At 34.0% G+C, this 27,294-nt stretch overlaps 1 protein-coding gene across 6 annotated transcripts in view; it reads left to right on the forward strand.

The window, feature by feature from the left end:
* Nucleotides 1-27,294, forward strand: part of MIPOL1 (mirror-image polydactyly 1) — a 320,608-nt gene that overhangs the window by 251,424 nt on the left and 41,890 nt on the right. For all 6 annotated transcript variants that reach the window (XM_081227225.1, XM_081227224.1, XM_081227226.1 and 3 more), the window contains one exon: nt 6,830-7,060. In XM_081227225.1, the coding sequence (XP_081083351.1) occupies nt 6,830-7,060 (231 nt within the window). The remainder of the gene's footprint in view (nt 1-6,829; nt 7,061-27,294) is intronic.

Genomic DNA, 27,294 nt, shown 5'->3' on the forward strand with positions numbered 1-27,294 from the left:
AAGGAAATAAAGAAGAGTAAAAAATGGCCCCTTCCTTCAATAGCATTAGACTAAAGTAGGGAAGATAAAGCGAGTATAGAGTAGCTATAAAGGATAGTAGAAAGTGATGAATATAATACAAGGGGTATGGAAAGGGTATGGAGCTTAGAGGAAGTAGTGTCTCCTTGGGCAGAATATGGGAGTGTGACTTCATGACGGTTGTGGCAGTTCATCTGGATCTTGAAGTGTAGTGATCGGGCTTAGAGGGATAGGGAAAGAGCATTCCAAGTGGAGGCAACAGTGTGAGCTATAATCCCAGAGTGAAAAGTGTGAGGGCATTTTTAAAGAACAGTTTATATTTCCATTTGGCTAGAATAAGTTTTTGATAGAATAGTTAGGAAAAAGTCTGAAAAGAAAACTAGAACAGAATTCTGGAGCACCTTGAATGTCAGACTAAAACTTGGGACATAAACCTAAAATTCTCTATCCAGTGAAATTGTCCTCCAAAAGTAAAGGAGAAATAAAGACTTTCTTAGACAAACAAAGACTGAGGGAATTTGTCACCAGTACACCTGCCTTGAAAGAAATGTTAAAAGAAGTTCTTTTGAGAAAAGGCAATCACAGTAAGGCGGAAACTCAGATCAAATTAATTCATGCAATAAATCAGGAAGTAAAAACAGACACTGTCCTTTCAGGATATGTATACTGAGGACAACATAGCACATACTTCTGCTTTCCATACTCGCTTTGTCTTTATTTATTTTTATTCAGTGAAACAAGCCAAACCTGCCTCTTCTTTTTTTTCAGAATGATTTAATAATATTATCAGTAAGTGATAAAGGTTAGGAAAACTAGTTTAGTTCTCCCAATTCATGAAAAACCTGTAGCAACAGTTGTTTTTCATCAAACTACTTATAAAATATCTAAATATTGTATGAGATCTTATACAGAATTAATTATAAATAAATTATTTCTTAAAAAATTACACAGTGTATGAATGCTTGTTTTTTACCAGGGATTGTGCCAGATATTTTCACATAGGTAGATCACCTTATTTTGTTCTCATGTGAACTCAGTGAGATTTTTCTCATTGTTTTAGAGTTGAGGAAATTAATACTTAAAGTTATAAAGTATTTTTCCCAAGGTCAGACAGAGTGAACAGCAAGACTAAAATTTGAATCTACTTCTTCAAAGTCCAAATCTGACATCTTTTCATTTACCAGATTTAGCATTCTTGACGTATTAGACTAGATAATTCTTTGTTGTGAGGGTCTGTCCTCTGCAATGTAGGATGTTTAGCAACATCTCTGGCCTCTATTCACTAAATGCTAGTAGCATCCCCCACCTCCAGTTGTAACAGTGAAAAATGTCTCCAGATGTTACAAGATGTCCCTGAGGGACAAAATTACTCCTAGTTAAGAACTGTTGCCCTGGGACTTCCCTGGTGACACAGTGGTTAAGAATCCGCCTGTCAATGCAGGGGACATGGGTTCAAGCCCTGGTCCGGGAAGATCCCACATGCCTTGGAGCAACTAATCTCATGCGCCACAACTACTGATCCTGCACTTTAGAGCCCGCGAGCCACAACTGCTGAGCCTGCGTGACACAGCTACTGAAGCCTGCACGCCTAAAGCCCATGCTCTGCAACAAGAGAAGCCACCACAATGAGAAGCCCGCGCACGGCAACGAAGAGTAGCCCTCACTCACCACAACTAAAGAAAGCCCACACACAGCAAAGAAAACCCAACGCAGCCAAAAATTAATTACTTAATTTTAAAAAAAGAACTATTGGCCTATACTGTGATACCTCATCTCTAAATTTTTAATCCAATAATATTTATTCAATTAAAATAAACAGTATATATAGATCACATGAATGCTTGAGCAATTACTGTAAATAAATGAAGCATAAACAGAAGTGTAAGTGCATATTGTGGGATGGTGAATAAAGTGATCTCATGAAAGGACTTAAGAAATAGTTGATCACGGAAGCAAGAAGCCAAGAAAAGTAGCATCAAAACTTGGTATAGATGGAAAAGTACTAGTTTGCAAGAATAAGATGAATCCATGTGTGACGTTACAGTTGAGAGAGAGTTCAACAAGCAGGTAAACACAAGTTGAGGGGAACATAAATATCTACAAGCAAAATGTAAAAGTGGGTCATAAACCTGAAAATTCCGATATATTTTCGGCTGAGGCAGTACAGAGAGTTAGGGATCAGGAAAATAGTCAGGATCACAGTCATGAGGGAACAGACCAGGAGACGCTGAAATGAAGACAGAAACCACTACAGAAAGGAATCTATTACATGCTACTTAATGGTCTGATACCCATTGAATGGCATCTCCTACCTTGGCCTGCTGTTGGACTCGATGTGGTGAGCAGCCTAAGAGATAATGTATAGTCACAGTTGATGTGGATTCGAATTATGATTATATGAAAGATTACTAAGTAAAAATATTTTTAAAGTCTCACTTTCTACACTAAATTAGAAAAATTAATTCATTAAGAATTATATAATTTCAAAACTGGAAGAGTTAATTGAATTTTTTATATTACTTCATTATCTTCATGATAAATAGGAATGGTTACCATCCTATGTTAATATTGTGTGAGCCACACTATTTCTGAGAGTGATTTAACAGCTTTTCTGTTGTTTTATAATTTATTCTTACTATAACTTAAAATATTTTCCCATACAATGTCATTTAAGTGCCATTAAATTGTAATGCCACTGCTATACAAAAAAATGCATCTGAAAATCGATGCATCTCAATCAACTTTGAACAGAGGTTAAATGTGATATGACTCTGAAGAAAGCTAAACAATGTGGCCCTCTTGTCAATTTAGGGAAGAGCTTTCTGAGGGAAAAAGCATCACTAAAACAAAAATGCACTTCAGTGGTTATAGATTTATACATGCTGGGAATATATCCTCTCTACTTCACTTTTATTCCTATAAGAAAATTTCCCTAATTATAAACATTTTGATTTATTAAATTTATGAATGCATTCTTCCCATAAATAAAATTGCCCTATGTAATTTAATACGTTGGAATTGGGAAGTAAATCACATGATGAAACTGAAAAAAACTACAAAGTATTGTAAGTTCTAAGAAGGAAAAAAGGTTCTATGAGACAGAATAACAAGGAGGGAACATCAAAATTTAGACTGAAAAGACATAAAAGGTTTATCTGAGAAAGTAGTATTTATGCTGAGTCCTAGTGAATGAGTAGGAGTTGATCACATAGAAGCGTGGAGGGAAAGACATTTCAAAGAAATGCTTCAAGCAGGAAAAGCTTGCTGTACCTGAGAAATGGAATGTCTGCTAAAAGGTGGTAGGTAGAGAGGCCGGATGATAGAGGGCTTTGTAGCCCATGGCAAGTAGGGGAGGATTCCAGCCCAGGAAGGAGGCTATGATGTGTGTCCAGGTTCTGGCTCTGCTAGGGTAGGGGTATGAGATTAATTAAATTACTTACCTCTTTGTTTCAGTTTCTTCATTAGTAAAAAAGTAATATTAATAAGACTCCCTTCCTAAGTTGTTATGAGGTTTAGTGAGTTAAAATATGTAATTTGTTATCTTCAGAGATATATTCTGAGTTTGATGAGGTGCTATTGCAGGATTTTGAGTGACGTTATCTAATTTATCTTTTTAAGAGATCACTCCAGCTACTGCTTCAGTCTGAGAAAGACTTGATGGGAATTTAAAGGTTTCCCAAGTATTTTGAATGAATAGTAGCTTTTTGAGCTTGAGAATTAAGGGTCCCAGTTACAGGTCCATCTGAGAGAAAAATTAAAATCAGGTAGTATAAATTTGCCAAAAAAAGGAAAAGACTAAATTAAATGGTAGAAAACTAGTAAATGATGAATGATTAGGGGATTAAATGGGGATAATATTGATTTTAATAATGGTATGATTTTAAAAATTGTCATTGATTCTTAATATTTAATTGGTTATAATATACTAGTAGTGTTTTAGGTATCATAAACAAATGCAGAATTCCCAAACTATGCTGATCTACTTCAAGTTTTAAATGAAGAGCATAGGACTTCCCTGTTGGCACAGTGGTTAAGAATCCGCCTGCCAATGCAGGGGACACGGGTTCAAGCCCTAGTCCAGAAGATCCCACCTGCCACAGAGCAACTAAGCCCGTGCACCAAAACCACTGAGCCTGCGCTCTGGAGCCCACGAGCCACAACTACTGATCCCACGTGCCACAACTACTGAAGCCCACACACTGCAATGAATAGTAACCCCTGCTCGCCGCAGCTAGAGAAAGCCCACATGCAGCAACGGAGACCCAATGCAGCCAAAAATAAATAAATAAATAAAAATCCCTTTTAAAATAAATAAATAATAAATGAGGAGCATATATGTAAGATTAAAAATATAAAGAATAGGGCAGACTATGATTTTTTTAACTGGACACAAAAAAGCACTGCCATTAATGGAATAATAATAAATTAGATTTCATTAAAGTTAAGAACTTACATTCATCAAAAGACAACATTAAGAGAATGAAATGTCACTGCACCCCCATTAAAATGGCTGAAGTTAAGAGGACTCGCAATCCCACTCTGCGGGTGCATATAGAGCAACTGAAACTCCGTTGATGATGTGAGTATAAATCGGTATGACCACTTTGGGAAACTTTGCAGTATCTACTAAATCTGAACATACATACACCCTATGGAGGAATTCTGCTCCAGAAATGAGTACTTATGTCAGTTATATCTCAATAAAGCTGGGGAAATAAAACAAAAACAAGCCAAAAAGAAATGGGTACTTAAGTCCATCAAAAGACACATACAGGAATTATTCATAGCAGCAACAGTGGAATGGTTAAATAAGTTGCTATGTATTTATGTAATGGAATACTTCATAGAATAAAAAACAATGAACTGCATACAACAACAGGATGAATCTCAGAAACTTTATGCTAAGCAAAATATTGTCAGACAAAAAGTTCAAAAACAGGCAGTATTAATCTTGATAGAGGTTGGACTAGTGATTACCTTTGGAAAGGGGATCAACTGGGAGTACTGGAGTGTTCTGCATTTGTTCTGTATTTTATTCTTTACATTTTGTCAAGCTGAATACTTTGGATTTGTGCAAATTACATAATTTAAAATGTAATTAGGGACTTCCCTGGAGGTCCAGTGGTTAAGACTCCAGCCTTCCAATGCGGGGGGACGCAGGTTCAATCCCTGGTCGGGGAACTAAGTTCCCACATGCTGTGTGACACAGCCAAAAAATTAAAGAAAAAAAAAAGAAATTGGTATTTAAAGGTAAAGAGCATAGACTTTTTAAAGGTTATTTTGTTTTGTTTGTTTTTAGTTTCTTTCTTTCTTGGGTGTTTCAGGTAAACAAAGAGAGTAGATTGAAAGAAATTGGAAGTTGGAAGAATGCAGAAAGTATGAGAGAACAGAGAAAGAATTAGGAAAATGAGCAAGAGACAGGAGTCTTTAAGCATATGGATTGGTAGAAAGAACCAAGAAGAATGAAATAAGGGTTAGATACATAACAAGACGAAAACCATGAAGGAAGATACTTTCTTTGCACTCTGCAAATCTGGCACTATACACCATTCTTATTTCATATATAGTGATCACTTGACCACAGTTTAGCAGCATCTCTCTTCTTAGGGACTAAATTGAATTCTGACATGATTTCTTTTGGTATGCTAACTATCCCTGTCTCAAGTCCATCTTATTTCTGTGTGACACCTTGTCCAAAGTGAGCACCCTGGAGAGGTTTATAGGCTATTTAAGCAAAAAGAAGAAATTTATAATTACTTTAGTTTGAAAAGTTTTAGATAAAGTACCAGACTAGATATTCAGCCAGAGTTAAAGTTCCCTGACCAGCTTTCTGCAGCTTTAAGAATTATATTACTTTCTTTCAACATTATCAATCTGTATTATATAGTTAGGGTGTTTTACTTCAAGTCTCCCATCGACATTTCTTTTGTATGCATATACTGAAATGATCTTATTTAATAAAAAAAGAACATCTCCTGTGTGGATTTTAAATTTCCCATTATTAAATATTTATATTTTCAAAATGTCTTTATTTAATTGAGTGAGGTGCTTGGTGCCATTTCAAAATAACCTCAGGTGGTAGGTGTAATGACATATCAAAGATCTGACCTTTAGCATTTTAAGATTCTATTTGTCTGCATTTTCTTCTGCATTAATTTAGTCTTAATTTATATGCTGTTTCTCTGTATGACTTAATGAGTGGATGTATTTGGCATAAGATTCATTAACAAAAAGAAAATATATCTGAATACATATTATTTCTGCGCAGGTTGACTTGTGATTTTAACTTCATTTATATCTCAGTTGTGACAAGTAGAAAATGCTGTGTATAAGGCTGATCAGTATTTGTACAAATCTCATTCATTCTCATTACGTGTTCAGCCGAATAGACCCTGGATCTCCTAAACTGATGCCCATTCTCTTCTCACTTCTTTGCAGTCAGCTTATTATATTCTTTTATTTACCTAGAGATACTTTATTCTCCAATTCTTTGCTATTCCTTTTAAAGAAAACTGAATGTAATATTTACACTGATACAATTAAATTAACATCCTGCAGCATCTTTTTGTATGCTTTGGTAGCAAAGATAATCATTTGTCTGGGTAACTTTCAGCCTAGAAGCAGAGAAATGGATAATTATCAAGTATAGTATTGTGATATAAAAATTATTTTTATTTTTATTTACCCGTTTAAGTTATCTTTATTGATTTTTAGAAATGGGTATTTCTAACTGGAGATTTTTGTTAAATAGCTTATTGGTCATTCAGCCTACATACTTATGTTTAAATTATTTATTTTTATATTTTCTCAGTTTACACAAATCTTTATCCCAAGAAGAAAATCTGAAGGATCAATTTAACCATACCCTTAATACCTATGAAGAAGCTTTAAAAAATAGAGAGGACATTGTTTCCATCACTCAACAACAAAATGATGAACTAGCTACCCAACTGCAGCAAGCTCTGACAGATCGAGCAAACATGGAATTAGAGCTTCAGCACACCATAGAGGCCTCCCGAGCAGCCAATGACAAAGTTCAGAAGTAAGTAGAATGATCTTGCATTATTGCAAAAGCATGAAACAAAACAAAACAAAAGCACATTCTTTTGGCAACTAAATAATGTTATTTATTTATGCTGTTAATAGTTTAAGACAAAAGTGGATTGAGCCAAATGAACTTTTTTAGACGGCCTGTCATATCTATATTTGGGGTCAAAAAGTCATTTACTTGCGAATCATGGTTACTATTTAGGGCAAACTATTTTTATTGAATAATTGATCTTCAGGAGTTAATGGAGGCCATATGATTAAAATCAGTTCATAGGTAATAGGTAATTAGCAAGGGGAAGAGACAGTCAAGTTACCAACTGTAGTCATTTAGCTTCACAATAATCCTACTTGAGCTGAAATCATCTATGACCTTGCAATCTGACACCTCTAGGCACACAGAATCCAGTACAGTGAAATTAATTTCCTTGTGTTGTTTTTCTGAAGTATTCAATACAGCTTTTCACAGTACATGATTATATTTATTTTCAATAATCTTTGCATTTTTATTAAAATTTAAATAAAGCTGCATAATCAGTCAGTCCTTAATGATAGATAGCAAAATATTAACAAATAACTTATCAGACAAGGAAGGCACTTGTTAATTTATGGGACTTGAACACTGTAGCAGAATTTTCTAAAGCAGCTTTAATGTAATAGAACTTGTCATTTTAACTGAGCCCTTTTTTATGTATTGTTAACAGCATTACATCATTCACACACCTAATTGAATTCAATTTCTAAGACGTACTTTCTTCCTTAACAATTTTTTTTTCAGTTTTACAGTACGGAAAAATAGTGCTAACTTCAAGGTTTCTTACTTCTCACTACTTTTTGTTTGAAAATAAGTCATCTGAAACATTTCCTCAACATCCCTGAAATTATATCTTGATTACTAGCCCAACATCAGGTAAATATGTAGTCAAGACTGTTTTAAAACAGATTAGGAATTAATCTTTAAAGTATATGTACCTTGAATCTTATGATTTATGGTATTATATTTTTTTAGGTTTAAAGATTAAGTTTATATTCAGTCAAAAACTGTATCCGATTATTCACAAAGTATATTAACATTCTAAGAACCCCAAGATAGATATTTAGGTAGATCTCATTTCATTGTAAATTACAAATCAGTAACTTTTGACAGTCAAGATCGGATTTAGCTCTATTTGCTTAAAGGATACAAATACTTAAAAATTTCAAAGTTTTCTTTACCTGTAATCCTTTAATTTCTATACATAACTAAAATTCCCTAAAACAGTATTTCCCAGAGAGCAATTAGATTTGTAAAAAAATTTGGAAATGTCAACTTTTATTTTTTAGATCTCATCAGCTATTGTTGTTATTTTTAGAAGAAATAACTTTGTACCCCAAGAAGTAGAAATAACATTTCTCAGATAACACTTTAAATTAAATAAGTTTAACCTTTTGAAAAACTAACTATATTGTCCTTATTCTTCACGTTTAACAACAGACAAATCAATACTTTTTAATGGAAATGGCACCAGTCCATGGACAGAGTTTAAGTGCAACAATTATGTCATTTACAAGAGTTAAATGTTAAATTTTAATTTAAATGTTAAATCTTTTATTCTGATTTCTAGCAATCAGACCTAGATGCAGTATTATCAGGCTTTCCGTTTCATATTTAATCCACTATATTTCATCTTTAATTGCCCTCAAATGTGCAGTGTATCTTCATTAACAGTTAATGTGGGCATCAGCCTATTTTGTTGGATATAAGATGATAACCTTCCAGGAAGCCAACTGATAAGACTTTGTTAGATATTAACAGGTATTAGTATTCTGTTAGGTATTAGTATTCCCCATATAATCTGAAATCACTATTACTAGCAATTATTTTTGAAGGTCCTTTGAAAATATGTCAGTATTCCAGGCAATAATTAAAATTTAAATTAAAAAGGTCCACATTTCCCCTTTTCCCTTCACAACCAAATTCCTTAAATAACTGATCTGTATTCACTACCTCTAGTTTTTCAATTCCCATTTGCTCTTCTACTACTCAATACACTATGGCTAGCTCTTATACTAAATTGTTCTTCTTAAGATTACCAGTAATCTCCTAATTATTGAATTCAGTGGCCCATTCCTAATTATACTTTATCATAAAATTTATATGTGAGCATGGTAAAATAAGTAAAGGTGCTCATATATCTTCAACATGGTAATTTAAAAGCTCAAGCTCTGGATTCAGAATGCATAGGTATGTGAACTAGGACATTTTAAAACACTGCGTTGATGTGGGCAATAGTATGTGGACAGTAATACACCTACTTCATAATGTTGTAAGAATTAGATGAGATAATACGTGTGATGCTTTTAGAACAATGCGTGTTGCATAGTCCCTCCTTCTCGTCATTTCACTCATACTGCACTATCTCATTCTTCAGAAGGGCACTACCTTTTCAGGACTAATGCATTTATATACGTTGGCCTCTCTCCTTGGAGCCTTTTGCCCTTTTCCCTCATGAGAAACATATTCATCCTATGAGATTCAGTGCAGCATAAGATAGAGACAAGCTTTGTGGTCAAGTCAGACAGACCTGTGTTTGAGTCCCTGCTTTCCTACCTATTACCTGTGAGATTTAGGGCAAATTGCTTAACTCCTGGAAGGAAAAGTTTTTCAATTAAAAAATTTGGACAGTTATATTGGCTTCACAGGGAGAGTTGATGTGACTTTCCTAGTCCTCAACAGTTTCAGAACTGTCCTTGTTCCCTCACTGTTTCTTATCATTCACGTTCACTTTGCCATCAGTCCCTGTTGTTTACTGCCTAAGTATCTCCTGATTCCCTCCACCTCTTCCCTTGTTAATTGCATTAATTCAGGCCTTAATCATTCTTCATGACTATTGAAATAATCATTCCTTTAGACTATTGAAATAATCATAAAATTAGTTTACCTGCCTCTAGCTCTCTCAAGTGTATCTACCTCACCACCACCAGAGTTAATTTTTCTAAAACAGAAATCAGGTTATATTATTTCCCTATTTGAAATCTTTCAGGAGCCCTTCAACCCCTACAAGTTAAAGTTTAAACAACTTAGCATGATATAGGAGGCCTATCATTGGCCTTCTGCCATTGTTCTAGTGGCATCTCCTCACATGCCCCCACCACAATATCTCTGCACATGCTATTTCTTCTTAGAACATATTCCTCTCTTTTAGTACCTGGCCAGATTTTTGTTATTCCTTAAATTCCAGTCCAAATGTTACCCCTATGATGCTTCTTTATTTTTTCATTCTTTAATTCTTTCATAATACTTAGTCCATACCTTTATTAGAGGTCTCAATCATCTAGATGTTATAATTGCTTTGTATATCTACTCTAATCCCTGTAAAATTACTCATCATCGAGCTTTTCCAAGCCATAGACAGTCTTCTATTCCCCTTTGTATCCCCATTGCCTCCAAATACTTGCACAGATGCCTGCTGTAAAGTGGGTGCTCCATAAATGCTTATGAACATATGAACTAGAACAATTTAATAGCTTAATAGAATGACAGAATAAAATAAAAGCAGATCAGGTCAGGAATACACAGGAAAACTTCAGGTGTGCTCTGATGTACTTTAGGCCCTAGATAAAGTTTTTTATCCCAGCCAAGTACCTAGAGCTCACAAGTTTCATAGAAGAGTATGGCACTGGCATCACCACTCCTTCCACTCTCCTCAGAGTTGGGATCTCTTACTTGCTAGTGATGAGCTTTTAACCCTTGTTCTAACTACCAACTTCCATCAAGTTTAATTACATTTAAAATACCTGAAATCTTCAGTAATAAGACAGAGAGATCATATACTATTTCTAATAATTGTAGAATTTTAAATTTATATTTTATTTCTTTGAGAGTCTAACATTTTTCTTGAATTTTTTAACCTATAGGAATATACTTGGAAAGGAAAGTTGTACAGAATTACCATCCATAAACAAGCCAATGTTTATAGCAGATAGTCACCTATAAAGTAAAATGTGGTAAATGCCAGACCTCACTGCCCCAAAATAGCTTCTTGGCCCAGGTATCATAAAGCCTAAAATTTCACCAATGGAAATCCATTCCTTCACGTTAAGCATTACTCTCCTTATGTACATCTCTTTTAAAAATGTGTATGTTTGTGGAAGAAGAGCACATAGTGATTTAGCTTTTTAGATTACACTTTTGCCGATCCTGGATGCACTTGGTTTCAGAGAGTTATGTGGAGGCTAAAGAGTAAGAAAAACTTCTTTTAATAGTTTTGCCCAGACCATCCATAATCCTCATTTATTAAAGAGAAAACTGACACACCAATCCACTAAATGAGGATTTTTATCATAAGAGGTTATGAAATCTGATTCTTTGTGCTATACTTTTCCTTCTGTCTTTCCATCTAAAGATATGCTTCTTCTGGCCTAGAGCAAGTTTCCCAAAGGAATTTTTAAATGTATTTTACTAAATTTAACATGTTTAAGCTACACATAGTTACTTAAAATAAAAGTATTTACAACCAGACGTATATGGTTAGAAGACCTCTCAAAGATCTAGGTTTTACAATGAAATAACTTTTATCACATATCATCTTAACCGTGGGCCAGATTTACACTGATACTATTCAAGTTTCCTCATAAAATATAACTATATAATAAATAGATTGGACTAAAAGATGTAAGAAAAAATTGTAAACTTTTAACAAATTTTCAAGAAAAAAATTCACCAACTGTTTAGAATTTTCTTTCTATGCTTTAAAAAAAATCAGTTACTTAACATTTGCACGCATTCTAATTTTTAATTGCATAATTAAAATTTCAAAGATCAGCATAAAACACTTCCTTTTGAAATATAGGGCATCCTGTGTCTTTTGAGTGGTATTGACAGAAAGAAAAGAAAAGAAAAGAACATGTAAAGCTAATAAAAAGTCTTTCCTGCCTGTTGGCCAAATACTGATTTCTATGAAGAAGTTGAGGTTACAAAGAAATCGTGAATTCTCAGCCTGGTTTCCCTGCTGATGAGTGAAAACTGTCTGTAGTTCTCTTCGAGGTATCAGGGGAGTCGCCATAGTGTCACACAAGGGTCCTTAGTGTAGAGCAAACATACTTTCCACAAATTCAGCTGCTTAATCTGTTTGCAGGTTGAATTATAAAACAGGGTAGATGACTCTGGGTGCTGGGAAAGGGAACAGAGCATTTCCACAGTTTCTTGACTTAAAAAAAAAAAAAGCCTGCTATTCTTTTTTTTTTTTTAAGCCTACATTTTTCATCAAAAGACTTTACTAAACTTTGTAGTTTTGTTGCTATTTCCAGAATCTGATATTAACCATAAGGGTTAATAATTAGTAAAATAATTGTGCTAAAATAGTCTTACATAGTTTAATATGAAAAGCATCAGTGAATTTTTTATATAATTACATTATGTTTTCATTAAAATTGTTCTGCTTCTTGCCAACTTTATCTTGATATTTTTCCTCTAAATTCTTGGTTGGACTACAAGTTGCAAAGCAGTACTAGATGTATCTGAACACTTTGTAAATACTTGTTGATGGAATCAAGAAATGCATTTCATAAATTCTCAGCACAAGGTTTCAATCAATATTTAATATAATGTTGAAAGTTGACCTGGATTTATTAGTATTATTAGTAAATGAGAGGATTTAAAATTTTTCTGGAAATTTCTTCAATCTTTTTTATGTTTGAGATTCAAAAAGCTCTGTGAAATATGATACATACCTCAGCAAATAATAAATCAAATAGTTAATTTATTTGTGCTAGTTTATGTACAGTTGAACACCCCAGTCAGCTTTGGAAGGCACCTTCTAAATCTAGATCTAATTAGATACAGCTTTATTGTCATTTATATATGTAGGTCATTTATATATGTAAGATGGACTCAGATTCCTCCTAAACAATTGTTGTAAAATGTAAAGCATCTAGCATGCTTAATTTTTATTCTTGAACATGATATTTTTTTTAAGAATTTAATGTTCTGGGTTTTTAATCATAACACATGTTTTTTAATTAAATACATATTTAACTTATGAAATACAAGTCTTGTACTCTATCAAACAAGTATGTATTTTATAAAAAATTTAATTCCATTATATATTTGTATAGTGGATCACCTTTCTTATCCATTGAGTACATAAAGTAGGTTTTCTTAGAGCTGCTTTTATTATATACAGAGATACCTACATGTTTGATAGGTGATATAATTATATTCATTTCTTTATAAAAACTAAAGAATTGAGGCTTATACCTTGATCTTCAAGGAATGTCTCACTTTGACATGAAAAAGAAACATAGTTTTAATTGTCTAGCTCATTTCTTTCTACCACGGAAGAATTAATGTGGGATTATTAAAATTGAGAAATTCCAATGAAGTGGAAAGTGAAGGATCCAGGCTAAAGAAGAAAAGGGATTCTCTAAACCTAAGTATCTGCACTGTCCCTGATTAGTTCCCTTTTATAGTTAACTTTATGGAGTGAATCATAAAAAGCATGAAAGTAGGGACTAAAACGTTAAATTACAACATGGCTTCTTACATTTGATTTGCTTCTTCATTTCAGAATCTTTCTTCCAATAGGTGATCTAGAGTTGGGCTAGTACACATTTCAGCCTACTAAGATAGATAAAACATGTTTCAGATGATCACTATGGAGAGGAATGAGAGAAAAAGAACAAAAGGGTTAAATTAAGAGAGAGAGTCATACAGTTTTGGTTTAAGACTAAATAAAATGCAGGAATTTTTGTTGTTTTTCATTAATCCCAGTGTTACAGTAATTGAAAGTCAGAAATAAGAATTCCTGTTATTTTAGGGAAATTATAGGACCCACTTAACGATGATCAAGTACACTTCAACTGAAACTTGACAGGCTGAAAAAAATACAACAGGAGTTCTTATACGGTAGAGACATTCTAATGTGATTTTCACACATGTGTATGAAATGTAAGTTCCTTAGAGTGATCGTATGCTCTAACCAGTACCCTTTTCCTTGCTTCTGTTCTTAGCTCCAGTTAAAACCTTCTTAACTGTTTAAACCTTGCTTCCAGGGTACTTCTGTGAAGATAGGAGAACTATCTTACCTGAGAATACTTTTAGAATTGATAAAAATGAGATATATAAAGTGATTTGAACTTCCTAGGAAAGGTAACAATAACACTAACCACTAGTGTACTTTAGAATACTGCTGTTGTAGTAAAGGAAAAAAGGAAGCTATTGTAGAAATTAGATTTTTAGAAGTTTTCATTATTCCTGCCTGGATGTTGCTCAACCTCATTGATAACTCACTGGGAACGTCCTCTTTTGCTTTCTCTATTCTTAAACACACAGATGAATGGATATAATGTATCTATCTGTTGATATAGAAAATGTCTGCATATTTATATAAATCAAGGTCTGAGTTTTTTTAATGAATTGTCAATATTCTCATCTAAAATCTGATGTACACTTCCTTACCAGGTATAGGTTTTATTCCCAAAATAAAATTGAAAAATCTAAATTGAACCCAAGAGCAAGTAGAAATATAAATTTTACTTGGATTCTAAGACTCCATGTTTGATTATTTCTCCCCATTATTCCATGTTTGACTGTATCCCCCCACTAAGGGATTTTTCCCAAATGCACATTTGGCCCTCTAAATATAGAATGAAAGAATCTTGTTTATTTCAGAGTACCTCTGTCTGATAGTGAAATCATAAACCATGTCCACACATAAACTTCATTCTTGATCATTTACATTTAAAGAGAAAAAAATCATTCTATAGCAATATGAATGATTAAATCCATTCATATATAGCTTAAATCCATCTTCTTTCTTTCTTAGATTGTTATAGATTCCTGAACAACTCAACAGAAACAGTTTATTTCCTTCAGTTCTTAACCTAAGTATAAAGAAAAGAATAGTTTTGCTACTACAGATTATTACTTCATCAGGTGTTTCTATAGAAAGACTAATTAAAAGTGAAAACTAAAAATAGTAAATAGCATTTTGGAACTTTCTAAACTTAAGTAATTTTAATTTTTTAAATTGCTCTGGCATTTATAGCATACAAACTAATAGTTCTTGGAACATCATCATCATTTGACTTTTTCCTTCACATACAACAGTATCCTAAAAGCATAATGAAAGCATATGTTCTTTCTCTTTATGTTACATTTGACAAGCTACATAATGGTAAAAATAACATATAAACATATTTAAAATCTTGAAACATCTTCTTCCTTAATTTAAAATAATCTGCCTTCTGAACTATGTGTATTTCACATCAGTCTTCCAAGAAGTTCTCTACTACTGACTATAGGGCCTAATCTTTCCCAGAATGATGGGAGTAGCACAGTTCAAGAACAAGAATGAATCTCTGTATAATCACACCACAATGTGAGGTGACCCTAAGACAGAGAACTGACCAGATACACATATGGGTTTTAAGAAGACTTTCTGATGCTCTTTTTAACACAGCTGTGAGAAGAATGTGGCTAAGGCCCAATAGTCATTCTTGAGTAGAGCTGGCAAAGGAAACCATGAGGAGAAGAGAATTTAACACATGGGTGTAAGAGAGTACGGCTTCATTGATGCGATCTGAGGGGAATGCCTAATGACTGAAAGAATCAAACTTGGCAATGAAAACACAAAGCTCTTTTCATCAATTCAAACGCAGACTCTAAAGCTGCAGATGGTCACCTCCAGCCTTGTCTATTCAGTGTGAGGTTTTATAAAATGGCACTTTGGTGAATACTAATAGATCAAAACAAAGATTTAATAACGTAAAGATGTGGTGTTCATTTTTAAATGAGTATACAGGTCAGTGTCTCAGAAAAGGATAAAAAGAGTACCTTTTATATGTGGGTCTAAAGTCTTTTTGTTATTTTTCAACTTCAAAAATAAATGACAAACGTACAGATTGTGTTTTATGGAAAACAGTTTACATTATGAAAAAGAGACCAAAATCAGAGTTTATATTTACACTCATTGATTTCACAGGTTTTGTTTGAGGACTCTCAATTTATAACATCTGTTAATGTTTTCGTGAAGCTCACTTGATAGGACAAATATATGTTGCCATTCTCAAAGATGAATCAATATAATTAAAAATTTAGGCCAAAATATTTTATAATTGGAATAGAATTTTTTTCTTGCCTTTTTTAGAAAATGCAAAGACTCATTGTTTAGTACAAAGGAAGCCTTTGAGCTTCAATGCAGTCTTGAAATTACATTTTTGGTACTTTGCATTTGATTTTCTAAGATTTTATAAATTCATACTAATTGTATATATATTCAAAAGTAATTCATTATATTTAACTTGTTACTTATGCTTACATAACTGAATCTTACTTTTAATTAAAATATGGGGTATTTTTCCAAAATAAATTTTATTATTAGACTTGGATAGCACTTTATAGTTTATAAAATTCTTGAGCTAAACCCAAATAAATTAAGCTTTATTTTCCAAAATAAGCTTAAAATATGAACCTGACTTATTAATAGCTTTCATATTTCTACTATGTGTGAAGTATAATGAATAAGTCTGTATTCCTAATACTTTAATAAGTGACACAAACATAATAAAATACTAGAATTGATAGTTAAAAAGGAGACAACTTAGTATCTAATAGAAATACCAATAAACTAACAGACCCTTGCCTGTCATTAACTGGGTGTGTACAAGTTATTAAACTGTGTTTCTTCTCAGTTTCCTCATCTAGAAGATGGAGATGATAGACTTGCCCTATCTACTTCAAAGCATGGCTGTGCAGATCAAACAAGGTGCAAGTGCATAAAAGTGCTTTGAAAAATATAATACACTCTATAAATGCAAGCCATTGACTGAAGAATATCTTCTACTTGTAATATACATTTTAGATAAAAAGTTATAATTACCTCTCTGGAAATAGAAATAGTAAGTTAGAAAAATAATATTTTAGCCTCAGAGACATAATGTAAATGTCATGTAACTTTGGAAAAAGTGATTCTCCACATAGATCTTGGAAACTGGAAGTAAAGAGGATTCTGTGCATTCTCACACATTACTAGTGAGAATGCAAAATGGTAAAAATCTCTATGGAGGAGAATTTGATGGTATCTAACAAAATTACATTTATCCTTTGACTAAAGAAAATCACTTTTAGGAATCCCTCCTGAATATATACCTCCTGAATATGAAACAATGTAAGAATTACAGTATTACTTTTAATAGCAAACGGAAACAACCCAAATAGCAGAGTAGCTGAATAAACTATGACAAATATTCACATAGCATGATATGATGCAACTGTAAAAAAAAAAAGTAAGGAAGATGTCTGTAAACTAATATTAATTGACATATTGCTAACTGAAAAAAAATCCAGGACATATCGCTAACTGAAAAAAATCAACTATTTATAATATGCTATCTTTTATGTGAGAAATAAGAATAAAAGGAACAGGAAGGATAAACCAGAAACTAATGAAAATAGTTACCTTTGGAGATAGATGGGAAAGAGATGCAGGCATAGGATGGAAATGCAACTTTTCTAACTGCCTTTTTGTATAGTTTTGACTGTTGAACCATGTATATATTTTAAATATTCAGAAATTAAAATCAAATGAAAGGGGCTTCCCTGGTGGCGCAGTGGTTGAGAGTCCGCCTGCCGACGCAGGGGACGCAGGTTCGTGCCCCGGTCTGGGAGGATCCCACATGCCGCGGAGCGGCTGGGTCCGTGAGCCGTGGCTGCTGAGCCTGCGCGTCCGGAGCCTGTGCTCCGCAACGGGAGAGACCACAACAGTGAGAGGCCCGCGTACTGCAAAAAAAAAAAAAAAAAAAAAATCAAATGAAAAAGATAAAAAAAGCAAACCCTGAAAGTGAATACAAATAGAAATCAGTGTACCTAACTATATCAGATTGGTTAGATTCTTATATAGAGAAAATAATTAACTCAAATATCTTTTGACTATCAGACTGAATATACATCATTAGTGACATATATTCTAAGGACAAAAAGAAATGCAAAGTAATCTTAAACTTTGCTCAGTATATTCATACTTAGTTGTACTACTGATTATTAAAATTTTGAAACTATTTTCTATATATTGTTGGATTGAGGAAATATGTAAATAAATATTATTAGGAGCCAAGATTTTCACTGTAAAATAGATGACATTAGAAAAAAGCAACTGTAATATTCAATTTGAATTGAAACTATCAATATGAATTCATGCTTTTAAAAATGTATATTTTTCCTTAGCTCTATTCATTGAAAAGGCCTTAGAAGGAAGGGATACACCTAACACCCAGATTTTAGTTTCTGAATACATTTCCTATTAAAGAGTACCAAAGCTCCTAAGTTTGGAGCATGGAAACTACAGTGAGTCTGGATTATCATTTTGTGCCAGAAAGGAAGAAAGTACTCAGAGACTAATAAGAGTCATGTAGAAAGGGCACAGGAGCAGCTTGACAAAGTTCCCATAGACCAAATTGGGATAATGTGTGCTTCAAAAGAAGAACTGTATTTGACTATAGAATCCTTAATTGTTACATCTAGGGTTTATAAAGATAGTTTAAAAAAAAAGATGGAAGATGGAAAGGAAGAATCTCTTTTGTAAAGGAGAACGGCAGTTAACAAGTACAGATAGAATAATAGAATTAGAAAATCACCACCTTGTAACCCCCACTGTAATTAATTCAAGCAAAGACCATTCATCAGCCATGTAATGAGTTAAAAGAAGCTACTTTGGCACTAAAGTCAGTCAGTCTAGTTTGGGGAAACTTGCTTAGCATATACCAGAGAGTTCAGAGCTTAAAAATCAGAGAGGGCTTAGACATGGGGATTTAAGATGTCAGGTGCCTTCAAACAATATTTAGGGATTTATTATTAAAATTTACTCTAGAAATTTTTCTTACTCAAATATTCTGTGCTTATGTAAATGATAGAAGATAGACCTAAATCATTCAACCTTTTATCAAAATTCATCTTTTAAAGAAACTCACTATAATGTAAAGAAGTTTTGCCTTAGAGATTTTATCAATATTAGACTAGGGTACTGATCCTTTATTTAAATTTTGATATTTTGTTTATCATGGAGTTTTTGTGTTAATTTTGATTTTTTTTGAATATTGCATTTAAATATTTATCCTGATAATGAGATTTTTTACACCTCTTTAAATTGTTCATCTGAATTGAGTGCCCCATTCACCTACCCTAGATGTAGTGCTGAATACTCTATAGAATATGAAAAAGACACTCTAAGAGGGCACTTCTAGTTTACCCTCATTCAAAAGTAAGAACAACTTACTGAGTTACCCTAGTGTGTATGGTTTATACTGAATGGTGTTTCATGTTCAGAAATGTTAGTCATATAATGGAGCTGAACAACTGTGGTTCTTCCCACCCTATGGAAATTGACCAGGTTTTTAATTATATACTGTCCCGAAAATCTACCACTGTCTGAATTTCTGTTTCTTGCTTTACGGTCATTACCTGCACCAGTTTTGTCAATTGTTGCTTTGTCTTTATTTCAATCATCTGAGTAGCTGGGTTATTGTATCTATCTACAGTAGGATCATGATTGTATTCTAGACCCTAAGTGTTGATTTCAATTTGAGAATATATGGTATTTATGAATCAAAGATAAATCAGATAGAGAAAATTACTGTGATGATTCCAGCTTAATAAGTTGAATATTACTTTTACTTTGTAGACCCCTGGCTTAGTCTAAAGTTTGAAGGTTCCTTGATATATTATCTCTACTAGTCTCCCAAAGGATGTTGCCAGTCTTTTGAATTAAACTTGAATAAGATTGATTTGTATTCCCTGTTAATCAAAATTTGAAATGTTGACATTAGAAAATTTTATTCAGTGCTAATTATATATGACTTTTATGAAAGTTAGGAAGAAAAGAATCCTACATTTTAAAGTTTAGTATCAGCCTAAAGCCCTATGAAAACAATAGTGAGTAGCTTAATAAGCCATCTTAATAAGATACCTTAATAAAACTAACCAGTTATTCTAGCTTGCTGCATTTCACTTGGCAGTATAAAAATCAGTGACTTACTTCCTCCATCATTAATTGAAACTTTTCTGGGTTTAAAATGATCAAAAACCTCAGCAATGTTATAGCAACGTTTCCTAACCTTTCTTGACTCTTAATTCCCTTTAATAGTAATTCATATTCTCTAGGCAGAGTTTTAAGTATCCTTCTTGCATTGGTGTAAGATAAAGAAGTTAATTTGCATTGATTGTTTTATAAGTTTTATTTTAAGTACAGCCTTTAGTATTCATATGTAACATCATATGATGTTTGAAATACATATAAGGAAGTATTAATAGATTAAAATTTAGTAATGTATTATGGCATTAAATAACTGCTTGTGAGATGATATTTGGAATTCTTAACATTTTACTTTTAAAATGAAATAATGGTGGTTTTTTAGCCTGCATTTGCTAGAATATTTCCACGAATAGTACATTATGAGTGTTTTTGGTGCTTACTCCAATGTATGTAAAACTAAATTTAATATTATTACTATTCCAGTGTTTTTTCTCTCTAACTTTGTTTTTTAAGTAACAGCTACTAAATAAGTAATATGAGTAGTCTGATAAAATGAACACAACATAGCGATCTGGTGAAGAGAATCTTGAGGTGAATTTACGGATTTATTTTGATGCTCCTCATTTGTAATTGAAATTCAGTCTACTTTCTGCTTCCTCTGAGTATTTCAGTGGTCCATTAGAGGTAGAAATTAAACAATTTACAGCTAAAAAGAAAAAAAAGATGCTCAAAACAACGTGTTGACCAACTATGTTCAGCTGTATGATAAGTCAGCTGAGGGGATTGAGTCATGAACATGCTATGCTAATCTTTGCTGAACCTACATTTTGTTCATTCACGTGCACTCAGAAGACCTCAAACTAGTCCATTTTAAAAGGCTATATAAATTAATTTAATTAAAGGCAAAAATGTTTAATAATAATTTTTGCTTTGGCTTCAAAAATAGAACTCAGAACACTACTAATTAGCAACATTATCGCCTTCAGCTACATGATCTGTGAATTTTTAAAGTGCAAAATTTTTAAAAATGATCCTTTAGAGAATTTCATTACAAGTTTTACACACCCACTTTACTCTTTCATCAATTTAAACACATTTTTATATTGTTTAAAAAAATTTATTTCCTCAAAAGCATATTTTAAAATACTTTCATCATTTATTTATTTATTTATTTTTTTTTTTTTTTTTTTTTTTTTTTTTGCTGTACGCGGGCCTCTCACTGCTGTGGCCTCTCCCGTTGCGGAGCACAGGCTCCGGACACACAGGCTCCGCGGCCATGGCTCGCGGGCCCAGCCGCTGCGCGGCATGTGGGATCTTCCGGGACAGGGGCACGAACCCGTGTCCCCTGCATCGGCAGGCGGACTCTCAACCACTGCGCCACCAGGGAAGCCCCTTTCATCATTTATTAAGCAACCCCCCCAACAAGTATATATTAAAGTTGATAAATTATCTGAATTAGTTAAATTAGGATGTAAGTTATTGAAAGGAATCATTTGCTGGAAAACGTATGTATTACAGCATATTAGATAAATGTTAGTGATTTTTAGAAGCAACCTAAGTGTCCATCGACAGATGAATGGATAAAGAAGATGTAGCACATATACACAATGGAATATTATTCAGCCATAAAAGGAAACGAAATTGAGTTATTTGTAGTGAGGTGGATGGACCTAGAGTCTGTCATACAGAGTGAAGTAAGTCAGAAAGAGAAAAACAAATACCATATGCTAACACATATATATGGAATCTAAAAAAAAAAATGGTTCTGAAGAACTTAGGGGTAGGACAGGAATAAAGACGCAGACGTAGAGAATGGACATGAGGACATGGGGAGGGGGAAGAGTAAGCTGGGATGAAGTGAGAGAGTAGCATTGGCATATACACACAACCAAATGTAAAATAGATAGCTAGTGGGAAGCAGCTGCATCGCACGGGGACATCAGCTCGGTACTTTGTGACCGCCTAGAGGGGTAGGTTAAGGAGGGTGGGAGGGAGACGTAAGAGGGAGGAGATATGGGGATATATGTATATGTATAGCTGACTCACTTCGTTATACAACAGAAACTAACACAACATTGTAAAGCAATTATACTCCAATAAAGATGTTAAATAAACAAACAAATAAATATTAATGGTTTCTTTACATATCTTCAAATAAAAAAAACATTTTTAAAAAGGAAATTTAATAGTTTATTATAGAATAATTGACTATAGGCTTTAAGATGCTTAATAAATATTCCTTTCATTATGAGCAAAGTGTACAACTCTAAGACCAGATTTTCTTTGTTAGGGGACTTACTAAATATTAGTCTTTACTAGTCCACTTTTATGTATTTATCATTTATGCCAACACTCTGATTTTGCTCTAAAGTATTCTGCAACTTGCTATTATATGATACTAGCCCCAGAGCTAACTTTTTCGGTCTACTGAGTATGCTTAGTATATTCTATAACTAATAAATCAATAAAAATCCTGTAATGTACAAACTCCTATCTCTATGAAGCAATAATAAGCAAACTATAAGTGAATGCATGAGTCCAAAAAAGGTATGTTTTGATTATATTGACTCTGAGAACATTTGACTTTAACAGTATACATCATTTATTGTGTGGTATAAATTGGTTGTAGTACTGTTCATAACTTTTGAATAGCAGATCCAATGAATACTAAAACAATAAAAATGTTTATATCATGGGAATACATTTTAAGTAATTATTCTGAAGAGCTACATGTTAGTGGTATCTTTGAGCAAATTAATAAATCATATTTCTTGCTTAGGGAGTGAAACTGGAACCTGCTAATAAAATTTGTATCTTTAGTCATTGAATTTTATATTGGTTTCATACATTTTCTATATCATATTATAATAGCAGCAAAAATGCATTAAAACTTTCAAATAGGGCTTCCCTGGTGGCACAGTGGTTGAGAGTCCGCCTGCCGATGCAGGGGACCACGGGTTTGTGCCCCGGTCTGGGAAGATCCCACATGCCGCGGAGCGGCTGGGCCCGTGAGCCATGGCCGCAGAGCCTGCACATCTGGAGCCTGTGCTCCACAACGGGAGAGGCCACAACAGTGAGAGGCCTGCGTACCGAAAAAAAAAAAAAACTTTGAAATACATTTAAGTAACAATTTAACACAATAAACTCTACATTGATTAAGTAAATGTGTTTAGAAGATAATAAAATGAATGCATCAAAGTAGTTCCTTTACAATCATGTTTCGCTCATTTTAAAATAATTCCTGCTTAATGTAATGTTTCATTACTTGTTAAAATTTTGCCAAGTCTTAAATAGCTAACTTATCTGGTTCCCTAATTCTTTAATGAAACTGTACTTTCATGATAAAACATAGCTTTGATACTCTTTTCCTGATAGATTTTGTCACTTTCAGAAATAGCCGTTTTGACAACTAGAAAGTGGTTGTTTGTATTTATAATTGGTTGTTGATGTCCTAATTAGTTATTGTAAAGTGAAAAAGTAAGTATAAATCATTACAGTTGGGTTGATTGAGGAAGTAAATAGCCATGCCAATATAAACATTAGAATTTTTTCAGATCTCAAAAATGAATGTATTTCATTCTAAATAAAAAAGATGAAAGAGAAAGTTTCTTAATGGATGAAAGTCCATAATTTAAATATTTTACCAATTATAATAAGCAGGATCTTGAACAACTGTATTCATGACTTTATCCAACAAATATTTTTAAAACACGTACAGTGTCAGGCACAGGTGAACAAAATCAAACTCTACCTTGATTTCATGAAGCAAACCTTCGTTCAGGAGAGATAAGTATTAAATATTCATACAAATAAGTATGTAACTACAATTTGTGCTTAATGTGATGAGGGAAAATTCTCCACAAACTGTAAGAGAATATAACAGATCTAAATCAGATTTGTGTTAAAGGGATGAGGTTTTTACTAAGCTGTGGCCTGAAGTATAAATAGGAATTAGGGGAAAAACACCTTTCATGTGGAAACCACAGCAAAGAACTTGGCACATGGGAGAAACTGAAGGAAGATCTTTGTGGCCAGAGGGCAGCTTGGAACAAAAAGGAGGATGGAGTAGTATGCAGAGTCAGATCTTGAAGAACATTGTAACCCTTGTCAAGGTTTTTGTCTGTTAGTTTCCTTTTTTTAGCTTAAGCAGTGGAAGTTGTTGATAGATTTTAATGAGGGTACATGTTCTGATTTGCATTTTTAAAAGATTAACCGTGAATGCTCTGTGGAGGATAGATTGGAATGAGATAAGAATAGAAGTAGAGAGACTCACTAGGAAGGAAAAGCAGTCGTGAGAAATCGTGATGGCTTGGACCAGGGGAGTATCATTGGAGATAGAAAGGAGTGGGACTTGAGATGTACATGGATGGCATCCAAGCAGTAAACTGCCTGGATAGGATGCGGGGTGTTAAGGGGAGCTCCCAAATGTTTGTCTTGAGCAACCTGATAGATGGAAATACCATTTATTGAGACTGAGAAAACTAGAGGAAGAACAGATGTGAAAGGGAAGAACATTTTTAACGAGTTTAATTTGAGTAGTACGCAAGACATCCAAATAGCTATCCTTCTTGGTGTCTTAGTTTCTCAAGGAAGGGGCTTACATTTATAACAAATAAACCTTCAGAATTGTTAACACGTCCTTTAAGAAAATACTTGAGATTTGTGTCACTTATATTTAAAGTAATCACTTATATTTAGAGCTTAAAATTCTAATGAAAAAAGGATAACCTGCAGTTCTCTTGCATGATAACCTTACCATTAGGCTATATGAGGAGGCCAGGTAACATACTGTGATATGGTTGATGTCTACAATGCCAGGCGTAACCTGTGAACACTATTTAGTTAGTATATTTTTCCATCCAATGGAACAGAACATTTTTTTTTTTTTTTTATGGCTGTGTTGGGTCTTCGTTTCTGTGCAAGGGCTTTCTCTAGTTGCGGCAAGTGGGGGCCACTCTTCATCGCGGTGCGCAGGCCTCTCACTATTGCGGCCTCTCTTGTTGCGGAGCACAGGCTCCAGACGCGCAGGCTCAGTAATTGTGGCTCACGGGCCTAGTTGCTCCGTGGCATGTGGGATCTTCCCAGACTAGGGCTCGAACCCATGTCCCCTGCATTGGCAGGCAGATTCTCAACCACTGCGCCACCAGGGAAGCCCCGGAACAGAACATTTTTATACAAAAGTTTTCATTGAACCATCTTGCCAAGAATCAGTTTAGGTTTTAAAACTATGTCACTCATACATACATGTCAATATTTTGTGACAGAATTCCTCCTTGCTATATATATTTCCTGCTAGTAATGAATTTGTATCATATTAAAAGATATAATGAATACATATCATACAAAAGATATAATGAATACATATTAACCAGCTAAGTATATAATTTGAAACCATAATTTAGTTATATTTTGTTTCAGGACAAAAAATGTACTTTTGAGGTTTATATTAGCCTAGTTATCTTCTGCTCTATAACAAATTACTCCAAAACTTCACAGCTTAGAACTCTTACTATTTCACAGTTTCTTTGGATAAGGGATCTCAGCTTAGCTGGGTCCTCTGGCTCCACGTGTCTCATAAGCCTGCAGTAATCTCAAGACCTGACTAGGAAGGATCTATTTTCTAAATGTCTCACATGGTTGTTGTCAGGATTCAGTTCTCACAAGCTGTTAGAGCAAAGCTACTCTGTTCTTCTCACAGTCAAGGCCTCAGGCCTTCTTTGGTTCCGTGCTATGTGGGTCTCTCCATGTAGCATCTCACAACATGGCAGGTGGCTTCACTGGTAGCATCTCACAACATGGCAGGTGGCTTCACTGGAATGCAAGCAAGAAGGAGAGAGAGAAAGCTAGCAGAATGGAAGTCACAGCCTTTTGTTGCCTAATCACAGAAGTGACATTCCATCATTTATGCCATGTTCTGTTCATTAGAAGTAAGTCCTTGGGTCCAGTCCACACCGATGGGGAGGGGATTACACAATGGTGTGAATACCAGAAGGCAGGCATCATTGAGAGCTATGTAAGAAGCTGCCTCCCACAAAGTTTTCAGAAGGTTAGGTTACTTTTATTGGGCCTTGGGTAGCTAAAAATTGGTGGTCTGTAAGACATTCAGTTGATCATATTGCTTCGGGAGCAGTGATAGTTGTAAAATGCACAACCGCAGTCTGACCTTAGGAAACCATCGCAATCCTCTGAAAATCTACAAGGTCCTATCTAGAAACCAAAGGTCATGGCAAGGTCAAAACTTCTACAGAAACCAGCGCCTGAGCCAAAATTAAGTATTGGGTTAGCCAAAATATTCGTTCGGTTTTTCCCGTAAGATGGCTTAGTTTTCTTTAACGTATTTCGAAACAGTTTTGTTAGATTGTATTGTGAGAGCTGTCATATCAGCGTGCATTTAAAAAAACATTTATCAAAATTGGTGAATTTTTGTGTAGCCATTTTAATATTGAAGACTGAAGAAAAAAAGCAACATTTTCAGCATATTATGCTTTATTATTTCCAGAAAGGTAAAAACACAAATGAAATGCAGAAAAAGGTTTGTGCAGTATATGGAGAAGGTGCTGTGACTGATAAAATGTGTCAAAAGTGGTTTGCGAAGTTTTGTGCTGGAGATTTCTCACTGGATGATGCTCCACAGTTGGATAGACCAGTTGAAGTTGATAGCGATCAAATTGAGACATTGAGAACAATCAATATATCACGCAGGAGATAGCCAACATACTCAAAATATCCAAATCAAGCATTGAAAATCATTTGCACTGGCTTGGTTATGTTAATCACTTTGATGTTTGGGTTCCACATAAGTTAAGCGAAAAAAACATTGATCATATTTCTGCATGCGATTCTCTATTTAAACGTAACAAAAATGTTTTGTCAGAAAGAGAAAAACAAATATCGTATATTAACACATATATATGGAATCTAGAAAACTGGTACTGATGAACCTATTTGCATGGCAGGAAAAGAGACGCAGACGTAGAGAACGGACTTGTGGACACGGTGGGAGGGGGGGACGGGGAGGGTGGGACGAATTGAGAGAGTAGCATTGACATATATACACTATCATGTATAAAATAGCTAGCTAGTGGGAAGCTGCTGTATAGCATAGGGGGCTCAGCTCGGTGCTCTATGACGACCTAGAGGGGTGGGATGGGGGGAGGCTCAAGAGGGAGGGGATATATGTATACATAGAGCTGATTCACTTTGTTCTACAGCAGAAATGAAC

This window comes from Mesoplodon bidens (genome assembly GCF_964165515.1).
Source record: "Mesoplodon bidens genome assembly, chromosome: 3".
Lineage (NCBI taxonomy): Eukaryota > Metazoa > Chordata > Mammalia > Artiodactyla > Ziphiidae > Mesoplodon > Mesoplodon bidens.